The 25,675-nt window shown below is 41.3% G+C and overlaps 2 protein-coding genes across 4 annotated transcripts in view; one reads left to right on the top strand and one right to left on the bottom strand.

The window, feature by feature from the left end:
* Positions 1 to 1,794: 1,794 nt before the first annotated feature.
* On the top strand, positions 1,795 to 5,133 carry 42sp43 (P43 5S RNA-binding protein). Its single transcript, XM_056401793.1, has 9 exons — positions 1,795 to 2,197; positions 2,351 to 2,451; positions 2,521 to 2,617; positions 2,774 to 2,862; positions 3,091 to 3,164; positions 3,396 to 3,476; positions 3,626 to 3,855; positions 4,171 to 4,224; positions 4,547 to 5,133. Exons 1-9 carry the CDS (start codon positions 2,051 to 2,053, stop codon positions 4,808 to 4,810), a joined length of 1,137 nt encoding a protein of 378 aa, XP_056257768.1. The 5' UTR covers positions 1,795 to 2,050; the 3' UTR covers positions 4,811 to 5,133.
* A 15,498-nt stretch (positions 5,134 to 20,631) lies between these two features.
* Positions 20,632 to 25,675, bottom strand: part of LOC130185757 (SH3 and cysteine-rich domain-containing protein 2-like) — a 28,595-nt gene continuing 23,551 nt past the window's right edge. For all 3 annotated transcript variants that reach the window (XM_056402394.1, XM_056402392.1, XM_056402391.1), the window contains 2 exons: positions 24,538 to 24,675; positions 20,632 to 23,137 (listed from right to left, as the gene is read on the bottom strand). In XM_056402394.1, the coding sequence (XP_056258369.1) occupies positions 23,039 to 23,137; positions 24,538 to 24,675 (237 nt within the window). In that variant the 3' untranslated portion in view covers positions 20,632 to 23,038. The remainder of the gene's footprint in view (positions 23,138 to 24,537; positions 24,676 to 25,675) is intronic.

Genomic DNA, 25,675 nt, shown 5'->3' on the forward strand with positions numbered 1-25,675 from the left:
GTCAACAGTGTGGCATTTTACATGAAGCTTTCAAGGATCCTCTTACTGTGGAAATTTGCAACAACTAAAATGTCCAAAACTCACTTGTCTATTTGATGTAAAATACTTTCTGCTGTCCATGAGTGAATTGAGAAATGTGGAGACAGTACAGTGTTTAGTGGGACAGGTTCTGATGGAGCAAATATCTGAAGCATCACTGTTAAGAGCCAAAGTGAGTGTGGGAATTTCAATATCATCAATTTCTGATAAAAAAATTGCAAAATGATCTGAAACATCATTTGTGTATTACTGAGCAGATCTACAGTGGCAGCACTGATTTAGAGGGGAACATGACAGGCACTGTGTGATGTAAGAGTTTAATTGTAGATCTCCAAAGGACAATGCCATCACAGTCAATTAGCTCCTTCTTGAGAACCATAAAAACAATCAAACAGTGAACCTGAAGACCTGCTCTCTGAGCTCCTGTCTCAGCCCTCTGACCTGCGGGGTTAGCGTCCTTGATGCAACAGCCATCGCTAATGGAGGCACATTGTGCACTGACAGCCCCCACTGAATATTTCATCTATCCCCCTTTGAGACTAACAGGGAGTGAGAGAGTGGAGAAGAGAACGGAGCAGCAGGAGCAGGGCAGCATCAAGGGCTGTGCCCCCCCCCACCCCTCCCTCTTCCCAGAAATTAGAATGGCTGCTCTGATGTTTCAGATCTCAAACTCCTTTTAATATGAATTCAAACAGCAGCAGCAGCAGCAGCAGCAGCAGCAGCAGCAGCAGCGTCATCATCTCCACTGTCCATTTCTGTGGTTTTCCTCTTATAAACAGAAGGGCCACTCGTTGCACAGTGGTACCTGATGCAGGCAATTAAGCATTCAGTGCTACAGCTGAGTAACAGACCTGCAGTGACAGCTGTGGGGAGTCAGGGCTGCAGAGGGGATGCTGGTGGTGCTTCACATAGACATAAAAGTTCTTTGGATCCCATGGGGTCCAAAGAATTGAAGGGCACCTTGACCTGATATTAGGTCCCACAGAAGAATGAGTAATTCACCACTGACTTTCTCCACCACAGCAGGGAAAAAAAAACTCTCCTCAAATGGCTGTGCCTGAAAGAAAAACTTTGAGTTTCGAAGTCTGCACTACTCTCAACCATTTCACCACTAATTCCCATATTTGAAAATCGACAGAGACACAATGTCTCGGGCTATATTTGCTGCAGAATAGGTGGAGACACAATAAGACTTAATCCTTTCAGTATATCTAGTATAAACCAAACGTGAAACAGTGTAAACCTCAACGATAGAGCCTTGTGAGATAGAGGTACACTACCCTCTACTGTACAAATAGCTGCATCACAATTACACCTGAAACAGCAGTGCTATTCGCAGCTCCCCCAAGTCAGCCTAAGGAAGCGTAAACCTACAGTATGGGAAAGTTTTTCCTTCACAGTTGTAGGCTACAGTTGGTTACTCATGGAAATAGACTCCCCACTGTAGCTTAGTTTTCAGGTCACATAAAATCTCGCTTTATTAAGACAGGGGAATGTAGGACGTAAGTCTTTCCAGCTGTTATGTTAAGTAATGCCAGTGTGTTGTGTGATAAAGGCCTGTAATGTGTGGATAAACCTATTGTATGAAAGAGTTTTATTACTAACATGTTGCTGGAAATTTTGTTTTTGTATTGACTTATTTTTTATTAGTTAGTAATCTATATTTTGGTGTTTTATCGTCTGTGAACTGTCCCACTTTGTCATGTAATAATTTCACTACTACTGACCAGAAAACAACTGCCTGTCTTTAAGTAGTTGGTGCATGTGCTGACGTGCCCGTGTTTCACCTTTGTTTGCACACAGCTGGTCTTAGCAGGACAATTAGGTTAATTAGTATCAGCTGCGCTTGTTCAGTATCGCACCATGTTGAGTCAGTGGTCATCGCGCGCGCAGCCAGGTGACCCAGACGCTGCTAAATGACCAATTAAGGCCTTTCACAAGACTATAAGAGAAGGTGACAAAAGCGGCGGCCTGTCCATTAGGCTACAGATTTCCAACGTGTGTTCAGATAATGGATGAGAAAACGAACGGTGTGCGGAGCGTGAAACCTGCCGCCGGTCCGCCGCGGCAGCTGTTACACTGCACCCACGCTGGCTGTGGAGCGACTTTCACTCGGCAGTGGAAACTGAAGGAGCATGAGACGGTGCACACCGGCGCGGTAAAGGAAACATTTCAGCCTGCACTAAAAAATCTTTAAAAAAAAAAGTCTTAAATACACGTTTGGGCAAAGACGTCATTAACTTGTTTTTAAACGTGGCTATGAAATTGTTGAACGTTCAACCTGTTAAAACTTTACCAAAAATGCCCACAGCGTCCGTGTCGGTGCACAACTGCGGGCTGTGGTCGCAGTTTCTCGAGGAAATCCCACCTGAGCCGCCACATGCTTCAGCACGAAGGACTGAAGCAATTCAAGTAAGTCACCCGTCGCATTGTAACTGTTGCTCCCCTCAGTCACGACCTCATAACTTTTTCTTTCTTCAGATGCAAATTTGCAACCTGCACGAAGAGTTTCTTCGACTCAAAAAAACTGAAGAGACATGCGCGTTACTGCCACGGAGACAAAAATAAATACTTCAAGGTTTGTGTAAATACTCGCATTTATCCACAAGATGGCGCCAATGAAACGCATTTTAAACACCAGCTTCCTTGCTCTTGATGTTTGTTGAGTAACAAGTTTTTTTTTTTAGTCTCTTGTGTCATTTTAACCCCTTGATAATTTCTTTTCCTCCCACAGTGTAACCAGCCAAACTGCTCCTTGACCTTCAAAAAGCGCAGACTGTTTAAGCTGCATTTAAAGGGACATGAAGTGTCTGCTACATTCAAGTATGTCTGTAGTACAACAGTGTGTAGCCAACAAGGCATAGTTTCCTGTAGCCTAGTGAAAAATCAGACTGCAGCTCTGTCCTGTGAGTTGAGATCAGTTCAGATGAGTATAACTGTAGCACAGGCATCTAGCAGGAGATTAATGAGTGGTTACAGGCTGAGTGGGTGTGGCCCCAGTGAATTGGTTGAATGTATTTTTACCTGTCTGTCCCTGGTTGGGGTACTTAGGTGTTCAAGGGATGGATGCACTGCCACGTTCGACTCCCATATCAACCGCAAAGCTCATGAGAAGAAGCATGCAGGTTGGTCTATTTCGATCTTGGTAGGGGTCCTTTCATCTTCCTCCCATGTAAAATTCCTTCATTAAAAGAGGGCTGTGGCTGCATTTGCCTGTAACCTTTTCTTGCATTGAAGATAATTCTTTCAGGACAAATGTGACACAGTATGTAGTTCCTCTAAAGAGCCCAGAAGGAGCCAACCTGCAATGGTCTTTATTTCCTGACGCACTCAGTGGCCTTGTTTGGTCCTTGCAGGGTACCGCTGCCCGTATGCTAACTGCCAGGTGCTTGAACACACCTGGGGGAAACTTCAGAAGCACATGGCCAAGCACCCAGGTTAATATGTTAAGCTCATAGCACAAAAAAGCCGAAATCCATCCAAAATGTTTCTTTCAGGAAAGGATGAATTTTGCCTTTGTTTTCACACTGTCTTGTGGCAATAAATGGCTATTTTAATTATTCTGCCTTCTTAAATTGTGTTCCAGCCACCATTTCATGCCAACTGTGTAAGAAGGTGTTTAAGAAAGCGGATGCCCTGCGGAAGCACAAACGAATCCACGCTTCCCATAAGCCTGTGCTGGTCTGTCCCAGGGAAGACTGCCAGGCCTACTTCTCTACAACCTTTAACCTGCAGCACCACATCCGCAAGGTGCACCTTGATCTACTCAAATACAAATGCGCCTTCCCTGACTGCCCACGCATGTTTGCTATGCGGGTATGTACATGTTTTCTATTACTGGTCCTCGTGAGACTTCCTGAAATTTATTTTCTTTGCATTCGAAGACTTCTGTATCCTTAAATTCTGTTGTGATTTACTCATACAGAACTGCCATTTTAATAGAAATGATATTCCAACTGGGACACTGTTTACACAAGTCATTTCTGACACTGGTTGTAAAGTAACTTGAGTAATTCTAATCATTGAGTATAAACAATATAGGTGCGACATGATTTCTTCACATTGTACTGCAATTTCTAGGTGTTCAAAGTTTCAACCTGTGTATTACATTATGACCGTGCTGTTCCACAGGAGAGTATGAACAGACACCTGCTTCGCCATGACCCAAGCGCCACCACTCTGAAGGTAAATCTCACGTCAGTATCCCACAGCGCAAATGTGGGGTAAAGCCATCACACAGTAGTGGACTAAAGCACCTGATCAGGGGACTATTGATTATAGATTTTTCTTAAAACCTGTGAAAACAAACTCCTTTGTACTTCTGGACAACTGAGGCGAGTTGTTCAGCTTGAGAGTTTGCGGTTTAGCTGTTTTTTTTTGGGGTTTTTTTTTTGTTTTTTTTTAAAGAATAGATGACTGCACAGCTAGTACAATGGCATGAAACTGCAAAAACATAAATGTTATCCTAAAACTTCCCATCTAATTTTTATTTTGTTTATCCCAACAGAAACGTCAGCGGCCAAAGAAATCTTGGCAGAAGCGTTTGAATGGACACCATCTGCCCCTTGTGGAGGAAAACCTTAATCGCCTCTTCGCCCTGCGCATGCGAATCTCCAGACGAGCCAAAGTGGAAACCAACCTCTCAGGCCTCTTCAATGAACGCAAGATCCCGCATTATGTTGACCCAGAAGTCAACCTGCGCAACCTGTTTGGCATCAAACAGTCGCGTCCTTTGGAAGAGAAGTCTGAGGTCTCAACTGTAAAAGGTTAAATGAAAGAAATGCGTCTGCAGTTTGACTGTTAATTTTGAACTTTAATTTTTGAGAAATTGGGAATTTGGGTCTCTCTGCTTTAAGTTTTATAATGTAGCTGACATACATTAAAATATATTAATTTCAAAGGAAGTAATTGAATGTCACTTAAAACATTAAGATGTCAAGCTTTTGAGAATTTGAAAGATTGAATTCTTTGAAGACAACAGGTCTTGAGTGAAATGCTTATAACATTACATTTGTTGACCCAATAAATGAGTTAAATTTTTGAAAGTGGTATATTAATGCTGTCATCTTTCAATTTGAGTGTTTAGATGAACAGTGCTGAAACACTGCTGGAGTTCTGCCCATCAGTAGCAGCTGCTGGAGAGAGAGGTATCATCTCTAGGACAAGATTTTTTTCTTTTGTTCAGTCACATTTAATTGCAATGGAAAGAGCATCTCATTGTTGCCACTCTCAAACAGCTGTTCTCCCCCAGCATCTATCATTTGTGCTTGCTTTGGCCGCACATATTGGTTGACATTTGCCGAACATGTTGGAGCTCATTAAATATGAACAAAGGACTGAACATGAGTAAGAGCTGAGTCACAGAAAGCGTGTCACTTTGGGGGCGGATGAGACTTTGAACACAAGTAATACGAGCCTCAGCTGTCAGATCTTAACTGAAGTTAAGCTGTTGGGAGTTCACATTTTGGCCTCATGAACCTGTACAGGAGAGGGAATGACTGCGTATGTGTAATTTGACCACTCAGTCTACCAGGTTTTGTAGGTTTGCAGTAGAGCTGAAAATATTTTCATTAGAAATTAATCATATACCTATTCTCCATTAATGGTTTATAATATGGGGTTTCTGCTGTTTGTTGGTGATGAATATGCCTCTGGAACCTCTTTGGCATTTATCTGTTTATTCTGATTTCATTCATAATAAAATACTGGCATAGACTAAGAAATAACTATACAATAAATTATACCTGATAGGAGAGATGACGTCATGGTAATAAAACTTGCTTGAACTTCTATAAAAGTGAAACGGGAAGATGGACCAAAATACACAAACGAACATAAGGAACAACACAAAATGGATTAAAAAAATAAATGGGTAAACGACACTTCTTCTTTTGCTTAAATGGGCACCCTCCAAGAGGTGAAGGGTCAAAAGGAATTCACAGAGGAAATGAAGGTGTTAGTACTGTGCAAAAGTTTTACAGACTAATAATGCCATCAACTGTTTTAATTTATCAAATAACTTCATGAAAACTGCAGTTAACGGAAACAAAACAGACACAATCACCCTTTGTCTTTAAACTGATCCAATTCTCCTCTACACTTGTGCACAGGTTTTCAAGGAACCGGGCAGGTAGGTTGTTCCAAGTGTCTTGAAATTAAACATTAAGTTTAAAATGATTTTTGATGGAAATTAAATCAAGGATACATTAAGAGTTTACATACAGTATGTATAGGATGAGGTATTAATAGAAGCCTTTGTATTATATTTCTAACTTGTGCGAGTCTTGGCTTACAAACCAGAAATTACCTTGTAGAAAATGTAATATACAATATAAAATCAAAAGGGTTTCAGAATTTAAAAGGTTCCTTTTTCTTTCAACAGTTCTGTTCAACAGTTCCTTTTTGTGTTAAACAATTCAATTTTTTTTCTTGGTCCAGTGGAGCAAAGCAGAGTCAATTTCAAAGCTTCAGCTAAGCTCTGTAACAACCTGTCAGTTTGAGTTTGGATGGTGTCTTCACTGCTGTGTTTTTCTTTGCTCTGCCAAAGGTCATCCTCTCAGCTTTACAGCCTGAGGCTCCCTTCCCTCCCTCACTAGCTGCTGCACTACCTCTTTAGATTCCATACATTAACCTATCCTACAACAGCTGACCTGCACGCTCACTCAACCTGGAGAGACTGTGCACGGCTTCACACAGCAGCAGCTGACAGTGTCTTTTGCATCTGTAATTATCTTACCTGTAGTTCCAAGCCTGTAGTTATTGTATATCTCATTTCTTCCCAAAATGTCATTTACAAAGCGCAGATAAAGCCATCAGACACTGAGTGCCTCTTAAGATCGTGGTATTGCTTAGGACATGTAGTGAGGCTTTTTGGCAAAGTCAACACATGCTCAGCTGAGCAGGAATTTAGTCTTGTTTCTATGGAGATGCAACGGCGTAAACAAGTTTCCTTAAATCTTGGTTCTGTTCCTCATCTTGTCGGGGGGGGGGGGGGGGGGGTTTAGAACAAATGGGACCGTGAAGGTCAGGTATTCAGCAGGTGTGGAAGCTATTTGGGTTACTGGATGTTCCTTGTTGATCATTGTTTTCCACTGGTGTGCACAAAGTCCCATAAGACCGATGACGACGCCTGGTGTTGCATGGGCCGAGCTTTGGACTGAGACCAGCAGCACTGTCAAAACCGAATCACACACGGTCAACCACACCCTCACAATCGCCCCGTGGCTCTCTGGAAAGGCCACGTCAATTATCCACATACTGAGCATGACCTCACATGCTGAGCTTGATTTTTGCAGCATGTGCATCACAGAGCAGCACCAAGGAAAAACTCACAATAATATCATCATAGTGAGGGAGGCTGGGACCCTCATTCAACATCCATGATTGCCTGATTAGCTCTAAGGAAACATTCAATAGGTGATGGATGGATTTTCAATCTTATTAATACTTGCTCTGTAAAATGGCACAGCGAGAATAGTTTTTCATGGTCCTATGAAAGAAAGTCTTTCATCCTTTTATAGTTGCAGGGGCCATCTTAGTTTTTATTTCATGGAGATATGAAAAAAATATTTTTACTCTGTGTCATTTTAATGTGTCAGTTTTACACATGTTTATGGCAGCTGTGGCTCAGGAGGTAGAGTCGAGCCCTGGCTCCTTCAGGCCGCATGTTGAAGTGTCTTTGGGTAAGATACTGATCCCCACATTGTTCCTGATGGCTATTCCATCAATGAATGAGTGTGCATATGAGTGAGATGTATGAATGTGTGAGTGAATGTGGCAAGTATTGTAAAGCACTTTGAGTGGTCAATAAGACTAGGAAATCACTTACATCACTGTAGTTTTATTTATTAAATTTTAAATGATCATGTTGCACTGTACAATATACATTTCTACTCAAATGTGAGGTGATTATTTGGCTCCTGTATTAAAGACTGTCTTCATGACTCTAACTTAAGTTTTACAAAGCCAAAAGGTCCATCCTGCACTGCAAATCAATATCTGTGATACCAAACATTCAGGGATTTCAGCTGCTGATGGTTCTTTAATTCTCCATCCTGTCTTTTTAAACAGGAACAGCTTATTTCTAAAATGAAGTTAAAACTTTGATAAAGATGATTTTATGTAAAAAGGTCACAATTTTTCTTAACCTGTTGACGCCTCCAAAAAGAAGTAAAAGTCAAGTGATTCATTTTGATGAATCACTTGAGTCTGTGGTGACGGGACACTCGTCTCTGCTGCGTCCACACTTTGTGACTCAGGCTGAAAAAACATGTCTTTTTACATAAATCTTACCATTGTAGCTTTAATTACAGGTGGTTCATATTTCCCTGGCATTGCTTTGCCCACTCATGAGCCAAAATAAATAAATAAATAAATAAAAATATACCAATAAAACATCTGAATCACCTTGCTCCTGCTGTGAATAATTTTTTATCCTGATGACGACAGCTTCTGGATAAAAATTATTGTGACCTACAGGAACAAGTGCTTACTGAGTGGCTCCACAAGCAACAAAATGATTCAACTAGGATCTCAACTACAGTGGATTGCAGCACTTTTTGCTTTTATCATTAACACAACAAATAGTAATACAGGAGCTCTGTCTCTGCAGCGCTTTTACAGATCTGCCAGTGTGGATGTTTGGTGCCTTGTAGTGATCCAACAATATATCTGCAAATGAGTTAAAGTAACTGCATTCACAACTCCCAAGGAATGATGTCACCAAAAACCATGAGCGCAACCCTTCCAAACAAAAAACTAAGAGCACACATTTGATTGCTCTAGTTGCAGGAAAGCAGATCCAAAAACATGATTTATTACAGGATTGCTACAATAAATACAACATTTCTGAAGCTTTTAGGTGCCAATATAACCCTAGTTATATCTGGGTTAATATGTGAGGTAGTTTCCAGTGTTGGTGTTCCTTTTTATTTTTACCACTTTATCAATAAAACCTTGTTCTCTTTGGTGATTTTCTCATTTAAGTGGTAACCCACATTTCTATTTTCCAGTCTCATTCACAGAACATACAGGAGAAAAAACAGTCACAGGAGTAGAAAAATATTGCCTCAGAAAATCCCGAAACAAGGAGATAAATTGAAGTAGGTTAACCATACAGTCGTCATGCCCTGATTTAGCCTGCTTCCTCCAGAATAGATGACCCAAAACGTCTTCTCCCCTCCCTTTTCTCCCTTTTCCCATGGCCCTGTTTGAAGAGAGCGACTCATAGCTGTAGCACAACTGCATGCCTGCTAAACTGATAGGATTAACAAAATAAACAGGAGATATGGAGCTGTCTGTAAACATGCTCAGCTTCTCTGCCTGCATCAGAGTGTGTTGTGCTGCAGCTGGTTTGCAGTTTATGCCATGTGAGGAGGTTTAAACAACTCTTGTTCCAAAAATAAACAAGTATTACCAACTAATGGTCACAAGGTTCTCTAGAATGACAAGGTCAGAAAACAATATTTTAATCAGTGGGTGGATTATGTTTCATTTTTATGCCTCTGCACTGGCGACAGCCAGAGCATGTTGTTTTTGGGTTGTCTGTCCGACCGACTGTCCGTCCCATTCCTGTGGGCATGATATCTCAGTAATGCCCTGAGGAAACTTTTTTGAATTCAGCACAAATGTCTTTTTGAACTCAAGGATGAACTGATTAGATTTTGTTGGACAAAGGTCAAAGGTCAAGGTCCTGGTGACCTCACAGAACGTGGAGGAGAGTGCTGAATTTTGTAGTGTGTGAGCTGCTCAGTTAGCACACCTGATCTCCTGCTGCTCTTCAGCCCAGCAGAGGAAACAAAAGAAAAAGAAAACAGAAAAAAAGAAAATGCAGTAATCCAATTTGCATTTTCATTTGCACATACTCATGTGGGCGTTCTATGACCATATTAAAATGAAAATTGAAAAGCTGTTGACAATTAATTTTTAGACTTAACCTGCTCTACAGTGACAATATTATATAATAATATAATATAATAAGCAAACAGCGCCCAAAGTCCATTGCAATTACATTTACATATCACTAGACTCTTTTAGAGTCAAAATTATAATGAAAATGAAAATACGGTCTGTCAGTCCTCTCATCAAGGCAGCTCATCAGTTAGGATAGATAGATAGATAGATAGATAGATAGATAGATAGATAGATAGATAGATAGATAGATAGATAGATAGATAGATAGACTGTGTATTTCCATTTCATATTTGCAAGATGTTTTTGTGAGTTTACAAATGTATTTTTTGTATTTGTGGAAGGTGTTTTATATTTACAGATTACACATTTACACACCGACTGTCAATCTGTTCACACAAATAATAAACAACAATAAACAAATCTACCTCCACAGGCTAACATGCTCAAAATGACAATGATAATGATGGTTAGTAGGCAGCCTGTAATGTTTACCATGTCCATTCAACATATTAGTTTAATATGTTAGCATGCTAGCATTTTTTTGTTAACACAAAACACAAAGCACGGCTGAGTCTGATAGACATTAGTTTTTGGAGGTATTTCATACAGCAAAGTATTTTGACCCAATGGTGGCACCAGGTTAAAGTTGGTGAATCGCCAAAGTTTATCCTGAGGAGAATGTGAATGTCTCTCCCAAATTTAATGGCAATACATATACATTTTGTTGTGCCATTTCACTCAAAACTACAAGTCAAGCTCATGTTGAGGTTAGAGGGAAAGTAAGGGGATCACCAAAGTCAGTTGGATTCATCCTCTCAGGGACCTGGATGTCAGTACAAAATCCCCTCAGTAGTTGTGGACATATTTTGACCTGGATCGAAGTGCTGGAACGACTGACCGAGGGACATTGCCATCCCTTGGCCATGCTGCCTGCATGGCTAAAAGAATTAGGATGGGACTTTATGGGGATGGAATTTCAGCCTTTAACCTCTGAAGCTTTACTTACACACAGATGAGACACCTCAGGTCCAGTTTCATTTGAACAGTGAAATGAATCCGGTCAATATCAACAACAGATACATTCTACCTGTTACATTATTCTATAATGACATCCGCTCACCTCACACTCCTTGAAATTAACCCTATACTTCCTGCAGCCCTCATCACCGACCTTTGGGTGAACTTAAAGCATATGAGTGTGCTCGAACAATCATTTCACTGCCTCTTACCTCACTTAGACTTTACTGTAAATGATTGTTTATTCCTTCAAAGATGTTTAAACAGTCTGAAATGGCCAGTTTTGCCCCCCCCCACACCTCCTTTGGTGTTGTAAATCTGTGACACCCATATAAATCAGCTACTGAAGTAAAGGCAGCAGGGGGACACGAAGAGTGACACAGTTTATTTTTATTTGTGCTGCCCACACAAATTCATCTGGGTCATAAAAGTGGCTGTCCAACCAGGAAGTCCCAGTTCTTAGAAAACTATAGCAGGTGCAGCAGCGGCCAGGTCGCTGAAAGTCACCCAAAAAAGATGTAGATTGATGTTGTTTGTTTCAAGGCTCCTTTGACATTGTGTTAGGAGCTGTGAATTCAGAGACCAAGCTATTCCCCTGGCTGGACCACTGCTCAATTGACTATTTTGTCCAGTACATTTGGTCTATTGGCATAACAGAGAGATCTTGCTCTTCCTCTCATCCCCTCATTGTAAAATGTCCCTCGGTGACCTACCATCAGCACTAGGCTGTTTATCATCTTTTCCCGATCATTAAATCATGTCACACCATACATCAAAGCTGTCCTTTGTTTCTCTGCTGTTTGTCTTCACGGTCTCTCTTTGTCTTCTGCTGGGATCGTTTACATGACAAAATATTCACTTGCAATTTTTCCACTGCTTCCTTCGTCTGCGTCTACAATTTGTAATCCTTGAAGTTTCCCTTCCTGTCCTCATGAAAAATTGTGCAAACGTGAATCCATGAAGAGGGCATAATAAGATGACCGTATTTCTCTGTCTCAGGCACAGACAGTGACAATGGTTATTTATCTCTTTTGCGTAACAAATTGCTTTGTGTCTTGGTATGGTGCAGTTTGTACAGTATAGCTCTGCAGCACCAGATGTAAGTGAAACTAAATTGCAGTGAGTCACATGTCCAGAGGCTGACATTGGATTGATGGCTCAGGTTGAGAAAACCTATATAGTTCCTTCACTGTGACAAGTATTTGCATAATACAGTCATGAATGCAAAAAGAGTCTCTAAAAATGAGACACTGACACGATTTATCTTGGCAGACTATCACTCATTCTGATCAGATTAGATGTGATTTTTTTTTAGCCACAGATCTGTGTTGCCTGAGATGAGACTTGATTACCAGAGATGACAATTTCGGGTTGATTACACTTCCTTTTGTTGACATCCACATCACAACATCCAATGCTGTCCCTATTTCCTCATATTCGCAGTGTTTGATGCCCCATCAATCAGAGCCTGGCTTCCCGTAAGCGCCCTGTGCTCCAGTCAAGCTCCACCAGTAATTAAAAGTGCTGCAAGGGAGCAATCAGGAAATGTGACAGCAGGCTTGTTTTACAACATCTTCAAATGACCGACCAAAAGTTTTGTCCATTATAATCATTCATCAAAGCTGTCAATTAGTGAGAAAATGATTAAACATCTCCCAACACGCTCCATATCTCTGTTATGGTTTTATTCATTTTTCTGATGCGCTGAAGAGAATGTGTGTGTTCTCCCAAAGAGTCGCTGATTGATTTTAACCTGCTGCTCAATCACCGTAAAGGAAAGCGCACACGGAGCTGCGGGTGGGCCAGTGTTCAATTAACAGCCATGTAATCCAGAATGATTAGTTTACATGAGCTCGGCATGAGCGGAGAGGAGGAAAGGGTTACAGTGACATGAACCAGCAGCCTGTTTTATGTGCGGTTCTGCGTGAAAGAAACTTTATTGATCCCTTTGGGGAAATTGACTAATCGTAGTAGCAGAAGTAATTCTGCAAGGATCAAATGAAGTGGAAGTTAAGCACAGAACAAGGACACAAAAACACAAAACACTGGGTAGTAACTGATAGAAAAACCTTATCTCACATTCTTCTATAGCGGCTGACAAATTCATTTTGAGTTCCCAAAGTTCTTCTGCAGCAAAGGGAATTTCTCTGATGTTTTGTCAATATGAATGTGGCACTGTCTGCTTCATTTGGTTGAGAAATATCAGAGCTCAGATGGAACATTATACAGAGGGGGGGATATATTTCTAATACCATACAAAACGGTGTTAGGCTAAACATGAAAATACAGTCAGTACACAGTAAGCTTAACTTGGCACCAAGATTGGAAACAGGGGGAATTAGCTAGCCTATAGTTTTGTTAGCTTAGGACAGTGTTTACCCCATTTTCATGTTTCATGTTTATGCTAAGCTTCACCTTCACCTTATAACTCTCAGCAACAAAGCAAATAAATTTAACTTATTTTCCAAAATGTCAAACTGTTCCTTTAATTTTGTTGTAGTTCTGGCATCTTATTCCAAACCCCAAGTTAAGAAACTTGATGAAAATGATAACACAGGTATTTTAAGTGTGTATATGTGTGAGAGAGAAATAAGTCATTCTTTAGACTGAGATTCAGGCTCTGAGAAACCGAGTTCTTCCTCTTCACCAGGTTCTCACAGTTTCATTTCATCTCCTCTGTTTGACTAAAGAAAAGGTCAGCTGTTTGGAGAGAAAGATGGCATGAGTTGTTCACAGTAACAGTTCATCTGTGTGTGTGTGTGTGTGTGTGTGTGTGTGTGTGTGTGTATGTGTGTGTGTGTGTGTGTGTGTGTGTGTGTGTGTGTGTGTGTGTGTGTGTGTGTGTGTGTGTGTGTATGTGTGTATGTGTGTGTGTGTGCTTCAGCAGCTCCAGCTCATGGACCAGCGCCTCACCACTAATGATGCCGCTGGCTGCAAACTCTTGGGAGAGAGAAGAAGAGCAACAAGGAAGTGAGAGAGAGCTGAATGGGGGGGTGAAGCTCATGTTTCATTAATAGAGAATATCATGCAGTGTGTGTGTGTGTGTGTGTGTGTGTGTGTGTGTGTGTGTGTGTGTGTGTGTGTGTGTGTGTGTGCATTGGAGGGGATGCAGGGTCACAGTTGACATTAATTAGAGGGAGTATGTGTTACACAAATGTAGGGCAATCACTGATTCAGAGGAGCGTGGCGTCCATGTTAGTCTACCTTTAATCAGCGCTGATCAGGGGTAGAGCACACCGGGCGAGCTGAGCCCTGCTGATGGCATGAGACACCGAAGAAGACTGATGAGTCAGTAGCCTGTTTCAAGCATCAGTCATCATTACTGACTGAGTGCTGAATCACAGTCGGACCAGCGTCTCCTGGTATTATTTTCCACATGGGGACGGTGAAGCTTTCAGCCCCCCTGCCTGTCTCCCTCTTTGGCTGTTGGTCACTTCCAATTATCATATCAGTAATAACCTCTGACTCCTGCCTGGTTGTGGACCGACTCTGCCTCTCCAGCACCCTGTCTGTCTCTCCGTCCTATCTATCTACCCGCAGGATTTACAATCTCAAAAACATCGCAGCTCTAAACAATCACAGCCACCCTCCATAGAGTTGGCAGGAGTCGTGTTACAAGAATCTGAAATCAGATTTTTTTTGGGGGAAAAATGGTGCATTACTCCCTGCTGAATAATAAAGACACTAAAATCATAATTGATTGTGCTACATGCTAACATTAGCATTTAGTTAAAGGTATCATATGCAACATTAAAATGTCTAAAAATGACTAGACCTATGTAATATAATTTGTTGAGTTGTCCCAAACGTTTCCATGGTTTAACCTTTCATTTGGTCAGCCGTCACTGGCATCATATGCCCTTTTTTCACTTTTTATTCAGTTTTAAGTCACATTTTTATGATGCACTTTTTTAGTTGTTTGTAACTGTAAATTTTAGATGAAGGATTTTAGTCATCAGCTGTCTGGAGCTGAAGTTATCAGAGAAACTACAATTACCGCCTCTGGGTTGTTTGTCTCGGCTCTCCAGCCAATTTGCAGGAAATATGGCCACAATCGCCTCTTCCTGAGTTACAGCATGAGTGGCATCGCAGAACATTATGATGTCACAATGATTTTTAATGTGAAACTTTAATCAGGGTTCTTACTGGTTTTAATCACCTGGTCCGTTTGTTTTGAGGAGGAGGAGACCTCTGTGAATAATTCAGCTCCCAGTAAAAACCTTCTGAACAATTGATACTGGAGGAAACCAAAACGGAAGAAGCTGACAACAATGATGGTGAAGACAACAGCTCCCATGATCCCATGCTACTTCACGAGGTCACCAAACTGTCTTTTGTTATTGTGTTGCTTGAGAGAACCCCAGTGGCAGAAAATTGCATATTGCACATGTAAGAGAATGTGAATGTGTGAAAAACTACAACTACACGATATGACATGGATGTGACAAATTAAGGAACAGTATCTATTTTATCAGAAGAATATTTGTGTTTATATGTTTTTTAAATACATGATAGTGCATTTCTTTTTAACCGAACACTCAATTAAACTCATATTGCTCTATAAATCTTCGGTCGTGCTTGGTGCAGGGATCCTCAGAAGGAAGGAAACAAATAACGAAATATCCAAGACTGCACTCCAGTTCAGTGTGTAAGTGTTATACCAGGAATGTCTATGCAGAATAATTATTTTTAAAAACCAGACCTGGAATATATCCTGTAGCTTTGGAGCTGCTAAATTTCAAATCAAATTTTTCAGACAGTTATCAGCAGTCACTCAACATGATTTATACTTGACTGTAAGCATTAAACACCACAGTAAACAATCTACTAAACACATGAATGATGATGTTTATTCTTTTTTCTCTTTTTTAAAAGAGATCAGCGGTCTAATCTCCTCCAAAAAATGTTTATTTGTCTGATGGCTCTATGGTGCTCTGTCACACAGCACTCCTTTATCCCTGATATACAAGCATGCACAGCTGGTAAGAAAGAGGCACCATGTTCTTCTGCAGGCTTTGTTTTGAAGTGCTGACTGAGATAAAAAAGATGATCTGTGGTCCCTGGATTTTGTTTCTTTTCCAAATTTGCTCTTTGTAGACGGTATGCTTCTCGGCCTTGAGCTTGTCACCATATCTGTCTTTGAGGTTTGTTTTATTAAATGTTGATGACATTTTGCTTTCTTCTTCTGCTATGTGCAAGGAAACAGCTGGAAACTCAACTGGGATAGTGGGGATGTAAAACAAGAATGAGATAATAACTTCAACTCCACCCTTGTGCCATCTGTAAACCACATGCATTTGACAGCATTATAAATTGCTTTTTGTCTCTGTTTCTCTCTCCCTGACTATACTGTACATTTATTTGTGTGTGTGTGTGTGTGTGTGTGTGTGTGTGTGTTTGTGCCGATTATTGCACAGTGTTTGTTCCTGTGTGGGTGCAGTAGAAAGGGTAATGGTATGTTATACTTGCAGCTGAAGAAATAGTTCTTTATGCTTTTGTCAGCTGGTGTCAGTGACAGGCCATTGTATGTATATATATATATATATATATATATGTGTGTGTGTGTGTGTGTGTGTGTGTGTGTGTGTGTTTCCCCAACCTGTGATTACCTGATATTCTTAGAATGACTGTTCATTAATGAATAGTTAGAATAATCAGCTCTATTTTTGCAATTGGATTCCCCTGACAGCAGCTTTTGTCATTATTTGCTTTGCTTTGATAATTGCTCGCTTCCCCCATCGAGAAACAGAAAGTGTGAAAATTGCATATTTATAAAAAAGAGGCACCAATGAGTGTAGAGCCTCTGTGTGTGTGTGTGTGTGTGCGTGTGTTTGTGTTTTGGTGGGTATGGACTGAGGGTGTGAGCTGAGCAGGGTTGAATCAAATGTATTTTGCTCAGGATTTAAGAGGGTAAGACGGGTTTACATTTCTGCCATTTTTGCAAATGAAGGATTAGGTTTGGGTTTCATTTCGGTTTTTATCGCTTTTCTATCTGATACCAAGAATTATTACAATTTTTATCGAATCCTATTATATGATTTGAATAAGAAAAGAGACAAATCTTGGTAGAAGAGTCTTTGTTTTCAGCAGATTAAAGGAGCTATTTGTAAGTTTTGTTATTGCTACGTGGCTGCCATTAGCATTAACAGCTGTTTACTTACCAGAAACGATGCGAGTTCAGCATCAAACTTCTTTACTCACCAACAGCTGTCTCCAGCAGTGGAAAACAACATCAATGTTAACTCTTGTCTCTATCATGTCTTTTTTAGCTATAGCTAAAAAAACTAGCCCTGGCCACTTTCCGATAGCGACTCACTGCTGCTACTGCTGCACTGCTGATCACCTCCAATCTGCCCTGAAGACGTAGCGCTGCCAGATGACATATTACAACCTCTTTTCTTGTAAACACAACAATGGCCGAAGCTCTTGACAAGAGACGATCACCACCACCTGCTCCCGGCAAGAATTCACACTCACCAGCAGAGAAAACGTACAAATATCCCCTTTAAAGCTGCCATGAACAGTCACTTGTCTTAGATCACAAAGCATTTCTTCATGTTTTTTATGTAAAAAAAAAAAAAAAGAGTAAAAGAAAGGAATAAAAAATAAGGAAAAATATAAAATTAGGACGTTATCACAATAAGTGGGAGTCATTGTGATTGCTGGAAAAAGCATTTCACAAGCTAGCAATTTACCTGATTTCCAACTAAGAACATCAAGCAGTATCAATTTTCCACAATGCTGGAAATCTAGTCCCTAAGTAAACCCAGTGGATTTTGTTCCTGCTCATAGTAAGCATTATTATGACATGTACTTTGACAATAACCAGGCATTCAGCGAGCAGCATGATCAGTGAGTCATTGTCCATTCAGTTCCAGTAATGGGGATCAGCCAGAGAATCACAGCTACTGTGGATGTTCGACTGAGTAAAGTTTGGCTTGGCTGAATCTGTCAGGGCCGTAGTCATGCCTTGACTGGACTGAAATCAAACAAGTGAAATATGTGAGAAAACATGACGATTATTCATCCATTTCATAGCTCTGAAACAAGTTTACTGATATGTTTTTTTCAGTTTCATCTACAGATATCATTGCTAAACGCCTGTAACACAACATTACACCTACTGTAATGAAAATGAAGAAACCCTGGCTCTTTCATACTGTAGACACTGTTAGATGGTCACTAAAACTCAATAAGAGACTGACCTGTCAACAAAGCTGCTTGTTGCATAAAGGTCTTTAGCTGTAGTGAGCTAGCTGTCAAGGAAAACTTGATTCACTTTCTGATTTTTGTTGTTTTTCTGCTCATATTGTGAATCCGGTCCACACTCAAGCCACACTGGACCCTAATGGAAAACAGTGCAGTTTGATGTTAAATAAAAAGAACCACATGGATGAGAGATAAAAGGCGTGCAACACGAGGTTCAGTACAGCAGCTGATGCTCTCTCTATGTCCCTCTCTTTTTCTCCATCTGCCTCTCTCTCCTTCCTTTCTGTCCGCCCCTATTGACGTTACGGCTGCTCTGTTCACCTGAACCGGGACAGAAGGCGCAGAGGCTGTTAGTCCTCACACTTGCTCGGAGGCACATCGAAAGGTCACGAGACGTAATAAAAACAGCTTGGGACGTTCTGAATAATGATAGTAGACATTTATTATACAGGAGCAAGAGCAAACCCCTGCAGGGTGTGTGCAGGGTTGGCCAGATATGACGCTGGGTCAGATTACAGAAATAACCCCCATTTACACCAGGCCTTAATTGCCCCCTCCCCCCTGCTGTTGCTATACTACCTTAGAAAGTCAATGTTACAGCCAAGCAGAGACAGAGCAGCCAGCAGAAATGAAGCATTATTAATAGGCAATTTCACTTTAAGCAGCTTCACCACCTCCTCAGATTTTTCTCCATAATCCAATCGGGTGAGATGAGTGAAGATCGAGCCTCCTTACAATAACTTTAATCATAAATAATGTCGGAACAGGAGCTGGAGAGAAGAGGAAAGGACATAGACAGTCACTCCCTTGTTTGCTTCTCCATAGTTTAACTCAGAGCCAGACTGATGCAAGAAAGAGAGACATCGGCATGAAGGCAGTGACAGGAGCCGATAGGAAGAGAGAGACAGAAAGAGACACTGAGAAGATTAAGAGAGACAGTAAGAGACAGGGGAGAGTGCGAGGGTCTGCGTCAATGTCTGTAAAAGTGATGGTAAAGAGGAGGCAGGGGGAGAGAGGGAGATTGAGCCAGAAAGATGAAATGAGAGGATTAGAGGAGAGAGAAAGATGGGACTGTTCAACAGTGCTCTCCCACACTGGCAAAGTTTCATCAGCTTGAAAGGACTCGCCGTGCTCTGAGTCACAGCAGATGGGCAGCACTGTCAAGTGTTAATACAAGTATGTAGCAGCCACTGTAGATGGAGAAACTCATCTGCTTCATCATCCCACCGAAGATTCCTTACATGAAGACACCGGCTATTGTATTTGTCAGCTGGTGTCAAATCTATGGCCAAAAATCAAACATATGCACCAGTAGAGGTTGCCTCAAAAGTAAAAAGCCAAATATGAAAATGCTGCTGTTGTTTGTCCACTGAAGTGTCAAAACATTAGCAAGTTAGCAAGTGCAGCTTTGTTCTCCCAACACGGGCCAAAAATCGATCCCCGAATTCAACATCCGCAGCTGTGGCATGACCCAAGTCTTCTGAAGCTGTGTAGGATTGTTCAGAGTGTGAAAGTTATTTTTTTGGGAAGCATTCATGATTATACCCAAAGATCGAGTGCTACTGCTGTAATTTACACGGTAACAATACGCTATCTGTTCACACTCTAAAGCAGAAGTTGGTGACAGGTCTTCTCCAACTGTGACTTATAATATCCCTATAATGCAAACTTGAGCTCTCTGTGATGAACACCCCTCATATAAACTCAAACGTAAAAAAAAAAGAAAGATTCTCTTTATTCATTCACATCAATAAGAGAATCAACAGGAGCATGTATGCTTTTGAAAAGTAGCATATTGTAACTAATGGCGTCCGTATTCTCTTGAACTTGAGGGCATTTGTTCAGGGTTCTCGGTTTATGCAGCATAACTCACACTCACACTCTTGAGAACTGACAGAAGTGTTGAGCTATTCAGCTATCGACTGCTTAGCCAACTTTCATTTGCCGACAAACAAATTTCACCTGCGAGTTGGTAAATAAGGACTAAATTTTCATTTCTGGTAAATAAACCCCAGATTGGTGTTGGTTTCCTTGATTTGAGTGTTGTTTGCTAAAAATGTCAATACTGTAGCTCTGGTTTATGTAGCTGTGTGTGATTAAATAAAAAGGCCTGAATTACTCTCCCTCCAGCAGTGCCATTACGTGCTCTTTATACTGTGGGTGTTTGGAGCATCATTTTGGCATTCTGTGCACAGCAGTGCATGTTTGTGGATGGAGGGAACAGTGCATTATGCATGGACACTACTGAGACTTGCCATCAAAATGGTCTTTTTTTAGGAGCTCTCTGCTATCTTTGTACTAAATAGGCTGTGAATATGATTACAGATGCAGAATTAAAGACCAACACCAAAAGATACCTGCCATTCTGTCCTACAGACCTACGTGATCAGCTGCATTCACACACACAGGAGTATTTTCACTGTGCCAGACTGCATACATAAAAAGGGCAGATAGTGTTTTGTAAAGATGTTTTATTGAGGTATGTGGCCAACCAAATGACTCTGGACTCAGGAAACATCCAAACACATACTTTACATTTTGAAATCTCGAAGGTGTGAACGTGTGATGCTACATAAAACTAGGCAGGATAACAAAGAGTTTACATGGATAAAAGCATAAATCCAGTTCTGTTCTGACACTCTTTTTCTCCAAGATGTTTACGTCCGAAGAACGAGGACGAACCATCGGCCTCTTCGAAGAGTTCCACGGTGAGAATCATTGAATATGACAGCGATAACTATGAAGGAGATACCGCAACAAAAAGGACGACTTATTCAGATGACACAAAATAAAGTGCTATTGTCCTTACTACAAGAAGAGAAGCTTATAGTCTCTAAAGGCTTTCACATATATTGAAATGTAGACTAAAGAACAATCATATTAGCTAGATGTCTGTGCTCTGAAAGACGACGTACGAGTTCAATTATTTCATCATTTTCCGCCCATTGTTCTCCTGTTACATTCTCTGCTTCGATTCTACATTTCCCTTAACGTTTGTCATCTTCCATAAGCAGGGTGTGTGCATCCTCTCTCTGGAAAAATAAAATGAGTTTTAAATTAAGTGAGTAATGAGTTTATGAATCGATAGAAGTCTAAACCAGCTTCATACACGGAAAAAAAAGAAAAAAAGAAAAAGCCTTTACTTTATGTCAGAACTGACCAGTCACATCAACAACAAGAGGACAAGAGAGGAGATGACAGGCTGACATTTGATCAATGATGACTCGTGCACCCATGGGTACAACACTACCTGCATGCCCACACTGACTCATAACACTCATGTCACTCCTCTCTCTGCTCTCTCACTGCACCTCCTCCTCCTCCCTCTGTTTTCCTCCTCCTCCTCCTCCGAGCTGTCAGTGAATCTTAAGACTCCTTGTCATGGTCAGAGAGATCCCCATTGTGTTGTGTTGTTTTTCTGGAAGACTGGCCATGATTTGTTTCCCGCTGTTTGAGCTCTGGTGAACAAGTTAAAATGCTGCTCAACACCCACTGCGGCTCTTCAGCAGGTCTCTGCAGAGAACCGAACCCTTTTATACCCGGCGAGGAGAACAGCTCCTGCCGCTTGTAACCGCTATACTCAGAAGATGTTGACACCGTTTTTCTTGCTCAGTGCTCCCAACAGCCAGCCAAGCAAGGGAGGACCACGCTTCCAGTTTTCCTCGAGAGATTCCCAAGTTTCATCTCCCTTCCTTTTGACTTCTCCTGCATCATCTTTGTTTAAAACAGCAAGACGACAAAATGTAGACCCCAGACAATTACTGCTGTTTCTGACTTTTGGGCACAACACATTACATCAAATTGTACTCATATATGATTGTGTCATTAACCAAAAAGAAAAGAGATTCCTGAAGCTTCATTTCCTGTCTCTCTCTGGGAGTTGAAAAGGGATATTTGTTGAGCTGTCGTTTCCATGGAACATGGGGTCTGTCTGCTGATCTATGTTTTCCTAAAGTCATAAATTAAAAGGTTTCTGATAGATTTTTTTTGTACCATATTTTCATTGCAATTTTATACTGAAAAGGTCAGGGAAAAAGTCCCTGTGAAAACATCCTCACAGTCTCAAATTTCCCCTTGAAAATCTTTTCATTTCTGCACTCTCAATTTGGCAAGTGCAATTCTAATTCAGCCTGACGCTGCAGAGGTTTTTTTTTTTAGTGCGTGTACTGCTTTCATCTGATTCTCCTGTCTGTCTGAATGGCAAAAAGCTTTCTCTGGCTGGCAGTGGTTGTCTTTGGCGAGCGCCTCATGTTGTGTACCAGTTTGCATGAAGCTGATATCAGTCCGTCCCCAGGCTGGAGATCCTGACATGAGCATATAGGGATGAGACACGCGGAGTGGGTAGAAACAAGAAAAGGACACTGACAGACGCATCATGTTCCCATGACAGGACACAGCCTCCTCCCACGTCGGGAAACGTCTTTTTGATAAAAACTAAATCTGAAACAGCAAATCCAAGAAATATATTTAAAGCATTTTTGACGTGTGCATCCTCTGGCTGACTAAACATTGATTTTTATATTTGAAAAGATAGACCTACAGCAAGACTGCGGAGAAACAGTCCCCTCTTAAGAGCAGGACTATAACTGTACACTTTATTAAAGACAAACAGCAAACCAATTCAACTGGAAACCTTGTTCATTGTGGGCCGTGGCTCCAGGTCTTTGCAGAAGTGAGTGTTTTCTGTCCTTTTTTTTATCTACGTTTGGTTCGGTTTTACGTCAGTCAGGACTGTCTGGAAAGGGATGCGGCTGTCCTTTTGCCGAGGTGAGGTCGGAGGAGGGGTGGCGGGGATAGTTTGAAGATGGCTGTGTCCCTGGGGGAAGTAGAAGTGGAAGGATGGGGATGTGCACACAGAGGCTCAGATCTCCTCTATGGAGTCAGCTGGGACCAGCCCTCTCTTCTTCCCGCTGCTCAGCCTCAGAAACACTTCGCCTTCTTCTCGCTTCCCCACACAGATCTGAGGGGAAAGACAGAGCTGGACTTATATCAGAATATAGGTTTTACGTGTCAGAAATTATTTATGAAGAATGTGACACATTAATAGACTTTCAAGAACATAGGCAGGTATGCGCGGGGTGGGGGGTGGGGGGGCAACAGGCATATCAATTTGGCAGAAAATGTTGTGACTAATCTTTCTCTTCAATATGTATGTGAACATTGCCGAAGAATGAATGAACATGCTGCCAGTTCATGTCAGTTGAAGTTCATTTGCCAGTATTATTTCATTAATAGACACGTTTAATCTAGACAAGTTTTAAACTTTGTAAAAATCCTCTACTCTGATTAATATTTTGTTCAACATAGTTTTCCCACATGAAAAGTGAAAAGAAAAGAAAAAAACGGGGCTTGAAGCTCATCTATGTTTACTTTCACAATGAGAAATCTGGATCAGGCCTTGTGGCCCCGCCCACCACCTGCTGGCTCCAGGTGGACAGGTGAAAGAGCAGAAAGAATCAAGATGGTTCGAGGAGGAAACATCAGAGAGACTCAGCCACATGTTTGAGCCTCAGTCAGACCCAAACTCAGATGAGGAGTCTGTTGAGACCAGAACCAGAGACTAGCAGACGGATCAGAACGGTTAACACAGTTAGCATCTGTTATTTGTTTATGTCGTTTGTTAGCTTATAACTGCCAGTGGCTGACACAGTACTAACTCTGTACTGGCAAGGTTTCAGGTTTATTTAGCCCCGCCCCCTGTCCCTGCAAGTTGACGGGATTGGTTCCTTAGGCTTGTGTTTGTATGAAACCCTGGCTGCCTGAATCTGTTTTTATGAGTCATTGGTTCACTACAGTTCAAGGTGGAAACACTCAGTCATGGTGTTGACTGATTATTTCACTCAAGATCATTTATAAAAAAAAAATTAACAATAGTAAAAAATTAGGGTTAAATGTTGAAGTGAAAATTAATATGTTCTAAAATTCAAACAAAACAACCCCTCATTTGAACTTTTTGAAGCTTAAAGAGCACCTCATTTCTGTTTTCTCATTTTCATTCAAGATTTTCAACCTGTGCTAAAGAGAAACACGAGTCTTGGGTGCACGGGGACATAACATGTTGGTGAAATCAGTAAGTCTTATCAGATGAAACAGTGATGACATTGGTGGCAATCCTTTGATCACACCCTGATTGTGATCTGTCCAGGATGTACCCCGCCTCTCTCCCAGTGTGTGCTGGAATAGGCTCCTGGCCCCTGCGACCACACAGGATAAAGTGGGTACGACCACAAATAGAATCCTATGATCCTATGTCCCTATAATCCTTCAAGGCTTATAGACATTTATGAAGAAAGAAAAAATACACACAAAAAAAGAACAAAACCAAATATGTCACAAAACTGCATGGTGGTATTCCTGTACCTGGGATTCCCTGACGGCCATGTGTCCTCTCTCTCGGATGCCGGAGACGCCCTGGATGACCCGCCACACCCTCTCTCCTGGCCGGACCCTCTGCACAAAGTTGGCAGGGAAGAAGCCGACTCTGTCGCCGCTCTTTCCCTGGAAAACACAGGACCAACATTTGGAATTTCTGCTTCATGCTGCAGAATGGACATGAATCCGTGTCACTTGCTGCCACGCTGAAGGGTTGTGTCGTTCCCTTCATAATTGTTTTGAGGTGTTTTGGCTGCTTTGTTGTGAACGGCTGACGATCAGTCCCCCTCCAGTATGATTTAACTTTGCCTTGACATAGATAACTAAGTCTGTAGCAGCTGAACATCTTGGAGCTTAATTTCAGAGTTGCTATCTTCTGCTGTCTAGTAGTAGAATCAGGATGCATTTTTGTTGCCATCCCGATAAGGCTCTGTCTGTGCAGCTACAAATCAGTGTGTGCTGCAGAAACATGAGTAACAACTACAATTACACAAACTAAACCAATCATTGCTTTAAAACGCAAAGAAGAAATTGCTTCAGCTTGATGTCACATTGGTTTTGCACGTATTTATAGAAGAACTGGAGCAGCAGATTACGCCCCTTTAGTTTTCTGGAGCAAACAGATGACGTTTGCACGAACCTCAATATGCAGCAATATTTCATTGTTTATCACCATCTGCCTCAGGTGTTGATGTGTTTATGGAAGTGATTCACACTATACATTGGTAATGAACAGATGATTCAGAAATTATACATTATTTAAAGGTTCGTCAGGACAGCGGTGTTGATTAAGGGTGTTCAGTGACTTCAGAAGTTGTAGTAAATACTGGTCCACTGTGAGAAGATACACACACTCTGCACTATTTAAGTCTGGGTGCATCTTTCTTTTTCTGACAGACACACACACACACACACACACACACACACACACACCGATGCACATTTATTTCCATTGGGAGTGAGTGAAGCTCATTACAGACTCAATAAAGACATCTTTGAGGCTGCAACACTAGTCAGGTTCATTATGTTAAACTCTTCTGGTAATTTTGGGAGGAAATTATGCTCTATTTCTGTCTGTGGCTGCCTGCATGTTTACGACAGGTAAAAATAGAGCAGGTGTTGTGCA

This window comes from Seriola aureovittata, chromosome 17, assembly GCF_021018895.1.
Source record: "Seriola aureovittata isolate HTS-2021-v1 ecotype China chromosome 17, ASM2101889v1, whole genome shotgun sequence".
Taxonomy (NCBI): domain Eukaryota; kingdom Metazoa; phylum Chordata; class Actinopteri; order Carangiformes; family Carangidae; genus Seriola; species Seriola aureovittata.